This window comes from Calonectris borealis, chromosome 8 (assembly GCF_964195595.1).
Source record: "Calonectris borealis chromosome 8, bCalBor7.hap1.2, whole genome shotgun sequence".
NCBI lineage: Eukaryota > Metazoa > Chordata > Aves > Procellariiformes > Procellariidae > Calonectris > Calonectris borealis.
The window spans coordinates 12,259,519-12,273,084 of NC_134319.1; the positions used below are offsets into that span (position 1 = coordinate 12,259,519).

A 13,566-nucleotide genomic window follows, 5' to 3' on the forward strand; every position below is an offset into this window, starting at 1 on the left:
TTGTGCTGAAACCTTTTGTTTGGTCTATCACCAAAATACAAGGTTTTTAAAATTAATCAATGGTTATTTGGATATTTCACATGTACCCTCCCTGATGCTGCACTTCATCTTAATTCAATTTTGAGACAACCTTTTCCTTAAACTCAACCTTCCCCAATCCTAACCAATATGACTGTCCTAAAACCGTTAATCCTAAAAACTTCACACATCTGACCTGTGTCTGTACAGCTATAAACTGTGGTTTTATGCACCAGCACCGGTATTGTTGTTCAGCATTATAATACAGCTCACTGACATTGAAAACCACCTTCTTCATGGATTTCAGCAGCAAGAAAACTTTCTCATTAGGCACTTTCTTCATGGATATCTTTAGAGTACTGAATTGCTTAGTGGGTTTCCAGGAAGGAGTGCTAAAGTTTCAGATGAATAATGTTTTTTGCATTTTCTGGCTTAAGACAGAGAAGGAAGGTCAACCTTTCCTCGGCTGCATGGCTCTACTCCACAGGAGCGGAGAGCCTCCATTCCTGCACAGTTTTAAGACTCAAGGAAGTAAAGAACCATATTAAGTACTTTAGCCTTAGAGCTCTGGAATTTAAAAAACACCAACAGAGAAATTCAATTTCAGATATGTACGTGCACATTTTTAGAAATTTGAAGTGCTTAATTGCGCAGAACTAAAGTGCTACAATGGAAGGCAGATGGGCAATTGCAGTGGATCTATGCAAAAGTTATAAAAGTTTGAAACTGCACAGGTATTCTCTGCCTCAATGAACATACATGCTTTCCCCTGCCCCAGCTTACAGCCATGGACCCCATGTCTTACGTCAGTGCCTGCTGATTTGCCAGACTAAGATTTAGAACAGATAAAAATAAAGAGTCATACCGCTATGCCATCTCTACTATGCTATGTAATACATTAAACACACAGCGATCACTCCGGAATGGCACATGACGATCAACTTGCTCCATCAATGAGGCTTATGCTAAATAAACCAATCTTTTAAGAAGAAAACATTTCTATATTAACTTATGTAAATGGTTATTTCAGGGTTTTTTTAGACTAAAGTTAGACATATCTCACAAATTCCCAAATCAATTGTGCAAAAATATAAATTCTGTACTTGAATCCTCCTAGTAAATTAAACCAGTTTTATCTGTTAGAGGAATATGTTAGTAAAAGCTTTGTCAGGATGAGGGCAGCCAACAGATCCTGGAGAAGCACAGCACGCTCAGGCATATGGCAAAGTAGCAGCTCACTGTTCCTACAAACATTAATGCCTCATTACACATCTATAGCACTGATTCAAGGGGTAAAGCTAAGAGATACTTCCTAAAGAAACCAAAGGTCCTGAAGCATCAATGTCTCAGCATGATGGGTTCCCACCAGTGCAGGTAACAAGGTCTTCAAGGTTTTTATACTCTCCCACCATTTTCCCCCTAGGAAGGGGATATAGATTGCTTTGACCCAGCACAAATGGCCTAAAATGAGAATAACCTGGAATCCACAGAAGTGATGGCTGATAACCTGGAAAGAGTCAGCTTTCTCCCAATTTGACATACAGGTTATGACAAGAACCAAGACACCTGAGAAGACAAGAAGAATTCACACCTTGCCAGGACTGCCTACCATTTAGAAGATGATTATCTTCCGGCAAGCAAAGTATTATCTGCCACTTACCCATCCTGAGATTCCCTGGCCCTTAAATACATTTTGCTTTAAATATAGCACAAGCCCGTAAAACAAATGCAAAAGGTGTACAGGAAGTGTTTGTGTAGGGAAAAACAGTAAAATACATGGTGCAGAAGAAAGAACTGCACAGGACATTTTTACTGGAGGGTGTTTTATGTTAAAAGCACATTACCACAGTATGACACTATAGTATTTTGCTTTAGGAGATCTGCAGATTCCCAGATAGTCCTACCCCTGCCTCTCACTACAGGCGCAGAAACCAAGCTGAGACCTGTAGAGGTGGCTGCAGGACATGGAACCGGCTGCAGCCTCTGAGCTGCATCTGACTGAAACAAATCAAGAGCACAGAAGAGCGTGCTATGATCACAGGGAAGGCCCTAAGATAGGCCACAGGAGGGGGAACTCTGAGGACAGTTTCACATAGTACAAGAACGTTATGTAAAATTCCAGATGAGACAGAAATCCAAGATACTGTAGCAAAACATGCATCTAGTCTTGAATTGATGTTACCTTTCTCTTAAATAATTTAACTGAAACTACACTTACACAAATAGAAAAAACCACAGTGACTAATTACACTCTGATCATTATATTGGTTATGCTAATGAAAGAAAAACGTAATATATATGGTGCTCTGCACAAGTTACATACAGTCAGACTACCTGATGAATGACATCTAAGACTGTGTCACTACGGACTACTCAAAGGTAGTAAAAGCTTCTCAAATCGGTCCAGGACTGGCAGACAAAGGTCCCCAAGGCCTCGTACTGCAGAGACACTGTTTGGTACCTGAAGATTCAACAGAAGCAGCAACACGGAGTATCCTTTCCAGAACTACAACTTATTTAAAAGACCCCATTACTGTACCCAAAGTGCTCTCTTTATACCCAAGAGCCTACTAAGGCTTTGGTCCAGATGCTCTCCCACACCAAAGAGCTCCATGAAAAAGGTGACAGATGCATTTTCTTTCAGCAATTTAACATTAACTGCCTTTCAGTTTAGCTAAGAATGAGAACGGAGGAAGAGAAGTGTTGGATTCACCTTCTCTAGTTCATTCAAGATTTTGAATCCTTTGCTGTTCTCTTAAAAAATAAATACTCCAATATTTTCATCTTATTTCATTCTCTACAGGCAGGAGTTTGATTAGGAAATGCACCAGCACTCTCTTGGCCCTAATTAGAGGGCACGTAATACAACAAATAGATGGCAATGCCACAACATGAATTCGATCCAGCCTGCATCATTTGTTCATAACTTTTATTCACAGAAATGAGACTACTACTTTCCTTCCACACCTCTGTCAGGCTCCCCATGGAAATTACTCTCATCCACTCTCTTGTAGAGTGCAAAACATACAACTTCGCTAATGAAAAATTGCTAGCAGAAGCAACAAGCACATCTCAGCTAACTAATCCATGGGATGTTCAGATCTGGAAACATAAACTTTCCTACCTAATAAGGGTGTGCTGATCTCCATCAGATTGATGCCAGGATGCCTTGGAGTGCAATCAATACAAAACAAATAAATTATTAATTGCTCCAAGTAATTAAATTTATCAAATCCAAATAAAAATAAATGATATTTTATGGAACTGCTTCCAAAGCTGAACCTCTGAAGGGACAGTATTGATCACAGGAGGACAGACAGATGTTTCACATGTTCACAGACGACGAGGTCTGGGTTTGCATTAATGACAGGGAAGGAACAGAGCCAACAGCCTCCGATGCAGAGTAAACAGGCGGCGTGCTTGGCCATTTAATTGTGGGTCAGATCAAATATGGAGAATAAACATGTCTAAACACATACATATAACCCCATCTTCCTCTAGAAAAATCATTCACCTTGGAGCTGTAGTAAGCACTCAGTTCCCAATCCAAGAAAAAAACAAATGGAAGAGAACTCACACACCCAAACCACAGTAAATTCTTACTCATTAATCAGTGCTAAAAAAAATGCTCAGCAGGCTAGTAAATATTTAAAAGCTGGTGAGTGTGAATATTTGAATCAATGGATACTAAAGTTGTACTTGTAATTTTCCTTCCTCTTCTTCTTCTTTAATTGGTCCGACTGGCAAATTGTCTACAAGATCCCAGTCAGCAGATAGAGTCAGGCTGCTCACTGGAAGCCTTTTCTGAGGGGAGGTGGCCAGCTTTGAATGACTAAGCTGGAGCATCCCTCAGTCCTTTCTGCAGACTGAGATCTCTACAAACTCCTTTCATTCCAGAGTTTTGTTTTCTTTTCAGATGAGACATCACTCAATCGATTCTCTTCCAGTTCCTTTGTTTCCAAACCCGTGACAACAGAGCAAGGACACAGACTTACACCATAACGTGCAGGAGTGGGGACACCCTTTTCCATCCATCACCTTCCCTCCTAAAAGCACTGCTGCAGCAATTCAACAGCATTAACAAAATCGTTACTTAAAATTCACAAATAAGGCTGAGAGAGAAGATGAGCAACTTAAAACACACTGAAGAGGTGTTAAGTATGCCAAAGTCAAGTGCTCTGATCACAATAAAGTCAAAGACAAAGGTTAAACTTAAAAGAAAGCTGAACATGACATGGTACAGAAACACTGCGGTGAATTCGAAACAAACTCAGCTCTGCCCTACAGAAGCAACATGATGCCCAGATCTCAGATGTGGTTATTGTTGGTTTATCTGGGTCCTGGAAAAGATTCAAGTTCAACAGCTCCCATTTTCCTTTGCCTCAGGCAGATCCCCAGCAAAGCTTTCCTTCCTCATAACTCCCTGCTTTCCCTTTAGTCTCTTCCTCTCCTTTCTCTGTACAAATTCCCTACCCATCTCTCATTTCCTCTGGCTCTTTGGCCGTCTGCCCTCCCAGCTGAGCAGACCTAGTATAACAGGAAGTTTTCCAGAAGTAACATTTAGGATTAATAATACATTTCTGGTGTTATTTTCATAACACTGTTTTACTAACAGTGAAGGCAAAGGTCTAAAATTCCTTTTCAAGAAACTCATGAAAGGCTTATGCCCTTCCAAAACATCTGTTACTGCCTCCTGTTCTCAGTGGCACCAAGGCAATACACTGCCTTGAATTAAGATGAAGCTTTTCATAATGCCCAGCTTCCTGCTGCCTTAGAGACACTTGCAGTCTGTGCTGTCAGGAGGCAGAGGGGAAATCCCATGCAGAGCAAGGGCACGGGGGCTGTGGCCTTCTTTGCCTGTGGCCACAGCCCCATGGAGAACAATGGGAGACTGAAGCCATTGTGATAGAAGGCAGCTTGTCGAACTCACTGGAGAAGATTACTCTTCAGCGTCTGCTGAAGGAGAAACTTTCGGTTATGAAGAATAATGGCCATAAGTGACCATTAATCCTAGGGGGAAAAAAGAAGTCTTCAAATTCAGCCTGTGCATAAGATTTTGTAAGCTTTAACAACAGAAAGAATTTGAAAAGCCAGGGCTATTGTCATAAAAACTACTAGGAAAAAAATAAGTTGAATACAGACTGCTAACTTTTTCTTCAAGGACTCGTTTCTATAAATTAATTTTAACTCAAGTTTTCAGACTAATTGTAAATCCTCAGAAAAAAAAAATACATCTCTAATCAAAGAGGAAGTGCTATTATCCTGGGGATGATATGGTACATTTTTCACACGTGACAGAGGTTGAGTCCCTGATCGCAGTGCAAAATCCAACTTCACCTAACTATGAAGGCGTAAAGCAGGGTAGCAAAGTACAAAATAAAGGAGGACAATAGAAGCCTTTAAGTGAGGAACGCTTTAGGTCCTCAGGCAAAAGAACCTACTGCAAGATGTCACAAGCCTTTAGAAATCATTTTCCAATGTGCTCAAGGCAAAATATCTTATGCTGGATGTTGCCAGAGTACAAGTTTCCAGCACAGCATCCCAATTCCTCACTTAGTCCTAGTCGGTTCCCACCCTTATCAATTCCACACCACTGGTGTGTAGAGGGTTTGCCACATAAATCCCACAAGTAAAATAATTCGGATTAGCATGGATTGTCAACTCTATACCACTTAGCACTTCAGCATCTCTTACCAGTTCAAAAGGCCCATACTGACCTCATGTAATTAATTCTCCCCATCACCCATAAGTGAAGCAAGTGAGTCTATTAGCTCCTGTTTTAAAAACAGGGAAGACCTGAATAAGGAAGCCAGCTGACTGACTAAAAGCCACAAATGAATTCATTTTGCTGGGTTGGAGGCAGGTTTCACATTTCCAAGCAACAAAATGTTGTTTTTTACCTATATCAGTGATTTGCAATCTTCTTCAATTTGCAAACCACTGGTACTTCTAATAACAGCATTTATTTCCTTAAAAATTTCAAGCAGAGCATAGGAAGTTGCTCCAGGTCATCTCAGGAGCGTGGATACTGCATGCTGAAAGTTGCTGAATCAGACTGCCATGTCTCAGCTTATCGCTGCATTTTGTGAGCATTAAAGAGAACAGGGAGAAGCACGTAGCACCCATTTCCACAAAGGCTGGGATTTGAATTGCCTGTTTGGCACAGGAAAAGGCTGCTGGCTTTGCCAGATGGTTCCATCACTGACAGGTTATTGCTCAGCTTCTCTTCCAGGGGGGGTAAAAAAATAGAAAAGATCAACTATCACTTATTAGTTTTCAAAATCCAAATCAATCTCCATAAATTACTCTATTTATCTTAGCGCTGGAGAACACATCTGCCACGTCTCCATAAATCTCAACACATGCACTGCAGTCTTGCCTGTCACTTGCTGGGATTTTTGAACTTCCTCAAGGCTGTAGCCCCTCACTCAAACAGGTAGCCTGCAGGTGGTGGCACCTGGACACTAAAGGGGTCCCCCAGCAGTGACCTTGCCTCTAATGTGCACATGCACCCGTACATCGAAGCAGCATGATCCCAAACACATTTCTATTAACAGTCCCAGGGTGTTCCCAGGAAGATCTGAAACTATTCTGACATCAAAAGAACATCCCATAAACCAGTCTTTAAAAGTGACCTAGAAAATTACTATGCCAAGTGAAGGTGCCAGGCAACGAACCTCCTTCTCCACCTTCGGTACAATAAAGCAACTAAGGATTATTTTATTTGGCTAGAAAAAAAAAGCACTTGTACCAGACAAACAGGATTTTGCTATGAAAACCCCTCTGAAAACATTCAGTCGGCCAGGCAGGTTTAACTCCCTCAGTACCCCAAAACCTGTCGCTAAGAGACAGGCATCAAGTCTTGCTGATAAAACAGCAAGAAAATTCTTTTCTCAGGGATATCTGTGCGACAGAATGAACAAAGGGGCTTTTCCCCAAAATATTTTCTGACAATAATGGAAATAGGAAGGCTAAAAATTGTATGCGTTTATGTGTGTCTCTTTTTTCCAAGTCACAACCTGAACATCTGGTTCTTAAAAGCACCTCTCATCTGTCAACAAACGTGCTCTACGAGGCCTATTACATTTGGCTGCACGCTCTGTTTGGACTAGACAGCTCCATTTGGGCCCGTCACGTGTGTCTAACAGCAGAGCGGGCACACCAGTGCCACCGGTAACAAACACCAGCAAGTTCAGGTGCCCCTGCAAGATGATGAGCTGGCTTTGACAGAGCCAGCATTCCAGGTTTCTGAGTCTCCACATTTATGGAATTCCTTTCTTATTTTAGAGGCAAGAACTTGACTTTCTTTAGCTATAAAAGGAGAACAGATGAGGAGACAGACAAGCAGACTGAAAGACATTAACAGAGGTCTCAAGGGACCAGGACAACAGCCTACCCTCTGGCTTCGCAGCGTGACACCTGCAGATTTGAAGTCAGGAAACTTGATGCCAGCAGTCTCAGGAACAGCCTGAAAGAGATCGAAACAGGATGTGTTGATGGAGGAAACAAGAAACACCCGATTTCATATAGAGACTATTGAAAGGGGAAACACTGTTTCCTATGACAGAGAACCACCTGCCACAGCCACACGTCAGAGCTGAGGCAAGAGGAAAATCCCAAGCAACGGGATTCAGTGGGAAAATCCCAAGCAATTCACTGAGAAAAATACTGCAGTTCAAGGTATCTTTGGAGAGCTCAAGCATTTTTGTTTGGTTGGTTTAAATGCACTGCTCTACACAGATCCTTACACCTATCCACACAAGCATAAACTCTAACCCTAAATGGTACTCCTTATACTAACATATGCATACTTGCACAATATCATCCTTATCTAACTTAGGCCCATTTCACTGATCAAAAAAGCCCAGGACTTCCCTAAATCTTGGCTTTTGACTGCAAGTCCTCTAAGGAATGAGCTGAGAAACCTCTGATCTCTATAGACATGAGCCCACTAATGAGGATGTAAGGACTGCACCCCTCCAAGGAGGCCTGCTGTTTACACGTTTTGCCATTTATCCACTCGTTAGACAGTTTTCTTTCTTCCCCACTTCACATTTTAAGCATAGTACTACAATAACGCAAACTTCTAATGCTGCTGCTAGACAGTAGAGCATTTGGTTGCATTTCAACAAAATGGAAAAAAAAGTAAATGAAATCCCTTAAAAATCTGTGCTGCTGAGCAAAGCACAAGGTGAGCATACTTTTAAATAATTAAACCAGCCTACCTGCAGGGCCCTGTGCACTGAATGGTGTGGGGTCCTCTGAATGGGTCAGTGATAGTCATGTTTCAATTTATGAATAGCCACAATCTATGCAAAACGCATGCTCAATCACGCTTTTCCAAAAGGAAGAGTCGCCTCAAATCTCCCAATTTCTTTGGAGACAGCATTTGCCTTGCTGCTCCCGTATTTCTCTGCAGAAAGGCTCTGCAGCTTGCTCTTTGTTCGTTCCAGAGAGGACTGAGACAACCAGGGCTGCCCCAAGATCATAAGAGATGCTGAAGGACAGTGACTCAACTCCTCAAGTTCCCTGCCAATGACTCTCACATCTCTATCAGCTATCTCTATGTCTTGGTCTTGAGGTGGCACCTTACAAACCGCTCTGTGTGGCCAGGCATTAAGACTTTTTTTTTCAGTTTATCTGTGGTCAGTCCAATAAACAGAAGGCCCAGGAAGAGATTTCTAAACATGACCATGGTGGAGAAAGTATTCTTTAACTACCAACAGGGCTCATGAACTTGTAGGGATCACTTTGATCTTTGGTAGGATGTAGCCTCCCTGCTTAGATTATTAGACAAAGAGGGCTGCAATCAAAAACCAATCCCCTCTGCTTCCTTTGGATGAAGGCTGGCTTTCAGACTCCCCAAACTCTGCCCCCCAGCCCACTGCTGAACACCCTGACACAAGCAGTGAGGGTAAATCAGCATCGCTGGCTTAGCCGAGACAACTCTGACTGCACTCAGCACAGAAGCAATTAAATGGGTTCTTTTGCCTTGCGTGCCTGTACATGCTGTAAACGCTTCAACCTCAATTGACTCTTTGGTAAATGATTTTCCTTTGTTGAAATGATGCTGATGCAGCTCCCGATTCAAATTCTTAGTTAAAATGCAATTTTTTTCTTAACATTTCCTGGCTATAGTTGGTAATTGACTCCTAATGGACTCTGTCATGGTTGAAATGATGCTAGTGCAACAACAGAAACTGCTTCTCTGCCCACCCTGGCGTGCCTATCCACTACATGCCTGCAGACAGGCACCAGCCAACAAGCGATATTTAGGGCTGGACTCCCTCACCTTGGCATCCTCAGCATCTTTCCAGCCCCATTCTCCCTCACCACCAATTACAAGCTGCTTTCTTTAGAGAGAGATATGCCAGCCATGGGTGAGCTTTACCAGATCAACCCTCAAGGGAATTCAATGCACAAGGTGCCCAGTGATACTATATTCGGGGGGGGGGGGGGGCGGGGACACCACCAAAAAACCCTGGTTTAAGGAAGTGGTGGCCATTAGGTACACTTCATCAAGCAATAACTGTCTAGCATTCACTGCTTCTCTCCTCTCCCTTCACAGACCCTTTTGGAGGACGATGACACAAGTGCTCTCTTTTCACAAGGTGGAGGGACAGGAATTCCCAGGGACTCACTGGAAACATCTGAGATTTTGTAACAGCCATTTCCTACTGAAGGTGCTGAATTTAGTTCAGTCCATGCTGTCCTCTTTCCAGAAAGGGAAATTGAGGTAACATCAAATGTGAATTGAAACCTGTGTTCTGGGCTCCTTAGACTTTAGCTTGGCTCAGGGAGAAATAAGAAGCAATAGCTCCTGGAATACAGGAGTCCCCCAGCTGCTTTGATCACAGCTGAGGATCAGGAGAGGGGCATGTACTGAGCTTGGGGAGACACTGCTGAGACCCAGGAACGGGGAAGGAAAGGGAAACCTGGACTAGAAAAAGAAAACAGGTGAAAGACAACAGGTTTGTGGGACAACCCTGCATAGCAGTACCAGAATACACTTGGGAGAAGCAGGGAGACAGATGCTTCTCCCTGCCATGAGGCATGAATGGCTGGCACCATTTCATCCCGTTTCTCAGGGAGGGAAAGGGAAACAGAACTTAAATCAGCATTTTTCAAATGGGAGAGAGACAGAAAGCACACCAGAGGATTCTGACAATGGCTGCCTTAGACCATTCTGCCTTCCAAAAGACATAACCAAAAACGCATCTGCCAGAAGGCAGCCAGCAGCCGCTTCCCTCTAAAAAGCTGAGGGCCTGATCCCACTAGGATTGTTGAAGGAAAAACATGTTACCCAGCTAGAACATAAAGCAGGGGAAAAAAAGAGAAATATTTACAGGCTTCTCTGTCTCCTTTTTCTGTGGCAGCTTCTTCTTGGGAGCCTTGCGCTCGGCACGTCTCTGCTCAGTGGTGGTGTCAGCAGCTGTGATGAGTTTCTGCAGGTCTTGGGTTCTCTTTTCTCTCTCTTTCTTCCTGGTTTCGATTTTGCGGAGCTCCTGGATGAGGTATTCTTCTTCTGCCACCTGCAGACCAGAGCACAGAAAGGCAATCAGAGCAGCAGAGGAGGCCTAGCAAGGCAAGGGGGCCATCTACCGACAACAACTCTGCCCTGGGCCAGCCTGGGAATGCCTTTAAGCTCCCCTGCCTAATCTCCTGCAGAGGACTTGGATTTGCAGAGCACATTATCTTCCATAGCCTTACCCTGCACCCATGGCAATGCCAGTCTACAAACTGGCAGCTACTGTGTGGCAACATCCATGATGCGCTCTTCGGCAGCATCCATAAGTGATCAATCCCTCCTCCAGACAAGAGGCCAAGAGCACAGACAGAAGGGTAAAAAAGCCCAAATATACTGTAGTTGCAAATGTGGTGCTGTGAAAAGCTGGCTCCCCTCCCCAGACATAGTACGTAGAACTTAGAGCAACTATGCCTAGTATTAGCACACCTGTCAATGTGGGAAGGACAAGCAGAGTCATTACACATGTGAACTTGTCATTAAAGGGAACTACTAACAGGAAAGGATGCTCTCCCCCAGCCTTTGGGGAACACACAGTTCCTTAACCTCTAAACCCTGGGACCATTACACAGCTTCAACAAAGAGGAGAACTAAACATGCAGATTTACAGTCTTTGATGTTTTCTGGCAAGATTTTTACTCTAAAGGAAATAATTCTCTCCCCATGGAACTCAGGGACTCATAAGAACATTGATCTGAGAATTTGTTTCTATCCAGAGGACTAGTACAGCAAGTGTCACAGAGGTGGTGTTGGCAGTTACCAGAGACCATAACCCTGCTCACCCAGCCCTCTCTCCTGTACAGTCAGACTTCTCAGTTATTGTCCTTTTGTATCCCTTAAAAAGACAAGAACTCAACAACACAAGCAGTACTTAGGTGTTGATCTTTTCTTGTCCAGTCTTTCTTTCCCTTTCCCACCCTCTGGCCTATTTCATCCACCTACTGATTCAACTTATCATAAATCTTTTGGAGCAGTGATGCCCTCTTCCTCAGGTTACCTGCTCTGGTGTCCTATTGTACAGCCTTTCCAGCTGTTCCTTCCTTCGCCTCTCATGGCCAGCATCGAAGACTGGGATTTTCAGGTCTGTACCTGGAGCTGCACGAATATTAGCCAGCTTGGCACAGATGTGGTAATATCGTTCCTTCAGGTCCTCCACTGATCTTTTCTGCGGAAGACATCACAGGAGGACAACATTATGAAAGAACCAAGCAAAACCTTGTGCAGTAGCCAGCTAAGGACCACTCACTGAAGGATGTCAGATAGGGTGTAAGACACAGTGCCTAGGAGGAGCCTCGCCAGTCCCAGTGGAACCACAGGGAAGGGGGAGTTTCTCAGTGAACTGCGTCAATTAACTGTCATGGGTTCACAGCTACTGCTTTCAAAACACCCACCAGAGGGTCCAACATTACAGCCAAGGGTTAGAGACAATACAGCAGCGAAGCACTCCCAGATAAAAGGATGCAAGGATAGCTGTCTCAAGAGGTGAAAACCTGTGAACAGGAAACTCTGCCAAACATACTGGAGGTCTCCTCTGAGCTGCTCCAGACAATGGCTGTTCAAGCCATAACCAAGAAGGTATCAGCTGCAACAATTCACTGCCCATCGCTACATGGAGTCTGAGCTGTGTTCCCTTACTCCAAGCACCAAAGATATTTGGGCTGCCCAGCTGGGCAGACTCTTGATATTCCGCTTTGCTACAGGCTCTTCATGTGAGCTTTTCAGAGGGCAACAAAAACCTCCAGCACTTGGAGCTGTTCTGTAGGAGTCACATCATTCCCCTGTGTCACCAGGAGGCATGGAACCAGCAGTTACAAGAGATTTAGGATCATGACACCAGAGTGGCATCTTCAGACCACTAATGGTCCCTGCTTCACAGCAGAGATGACAGAAACCTGCAGCAGGTCAGACCACAAGTCAGGAGCAGCACTAGGGAAAAATCCCAATCCCCAGGGACTGTTAGCAGACCCTTCTACCAGAGCCTAGACTAGAATCCAGGAGACCTATCCTGCTCAGCTAAACAAACTCCCCAGCTGCCTTATCTTCAAGGAACAATGAGTTGTTCTCCTGGCAGGGACAAACCTTCCAACTTTCTAATAAAACACAACACGGAATGAGCACAAGTCACAGTGGATTTAATTACAAACAAAGCAAGCAGCAATGCCCCGTGCTGGAAATTCAATATTCCTTGCTGCCAATAATTCATTATTTTCCCCTAATTAAGTTGATATAAAGGGTAATTTGGTCTTTGCAGTGCAGCAAGCCCTGCACGTGCCGTAGCAGCAGGTTGCTAGCAGCACCTTGGCCCCTGGGACTCACCTTGAACTGCTGGTGATCATAGCGGTCATGAATCACCACAAAGCGCAGATCAAAACGCCGAGCCAGGTCAAAGAGGTGGTCTGTCTCAGCTTTGGTCCACGCATCATCATGGAGATACATCTGGTACTCCTGCTCTGAGTAGACAGGTACCTGCACTGTCTATGCAGGGAAAAGAAAAACATGGCAGCTCTCTGGCAGCACTGCCCTTCGCACTGCCAGCTGGTAGGGGCCAAGATACTTGAGCCGAGAACAAGAGCAGCGCACTGACAGGAAGGGGCTGCCAGGACCCTGAGCAATGGGTCCTGGTAGGAAACACAATGAGCAGGCAGGGGACTTGATAAGGAGCAATGTGTGATCTCAGGGACGCAGACATAACGTTCTGGGGAGCCCACCGGGAACTATTGCCTGGGACACTGAAACCTATTTCAGGTGGCTGACACAGGCAGAGGTCAGCAACCCACATCCTGACAATAGGTTTCAAAATTATCAGGCTAACATGACAGTGAAACCAAGGTTCAGCCAGCCTCCCTGCATTCCTCCCACATCACAGCACCAATACCTTCACATAAACTGCCCTGACAGTCAACTCTTTACTTGGGGTGGGACATGCTCACTTGTACGGGAAGAACGGGAAAGGCAAGGAGTGGTGGTTCCTAGCCTTTAGCACACCTCCTGCTTTGATACACAACCCACTTCTTTCATGTTTG

The 13,566-nt window shown here is 44.1% G+C and overlaps 1 protein-coding gene across 5 annotated transcripts in view; it reads right to left on the reverse strand.

Annotated features, from left to right (window-relative positions):
- DMAP1 (DNA methyltransferase 1 associated protein 1) overlaps positions 1-13,566 on the reverse strand; it is a 41,917-nt gene that overhangs the window by 19,611 nt on the left and 8,740 nt on the right. For all 5 annotated transcript variants that reach the window (XM_075155965.1, XM_075155961.1, XM_075155962.1 and 2 more), the window contains exons 5-8: positions 12,860-13,018; positions 11,541-11,708; positions 10,365-10,550; positions 7,415-7,486 (exon numbers count right to left, since the gene is read on the reverse strand). In XM_075155965.1, coding sequence (XP_075012066.1) covers positions 7,415-7,486; positions 10,365-10,550; positions 11,541-11,708; positions 12,860-13,018 — 585 coding nt within the window. The remainder of the gene's footprint in view (positions 1-7,414; positions 7,487-10,364; positions 10,551-11,540; positions 11,709-12,859; positions 13,019-13,566) is intronic.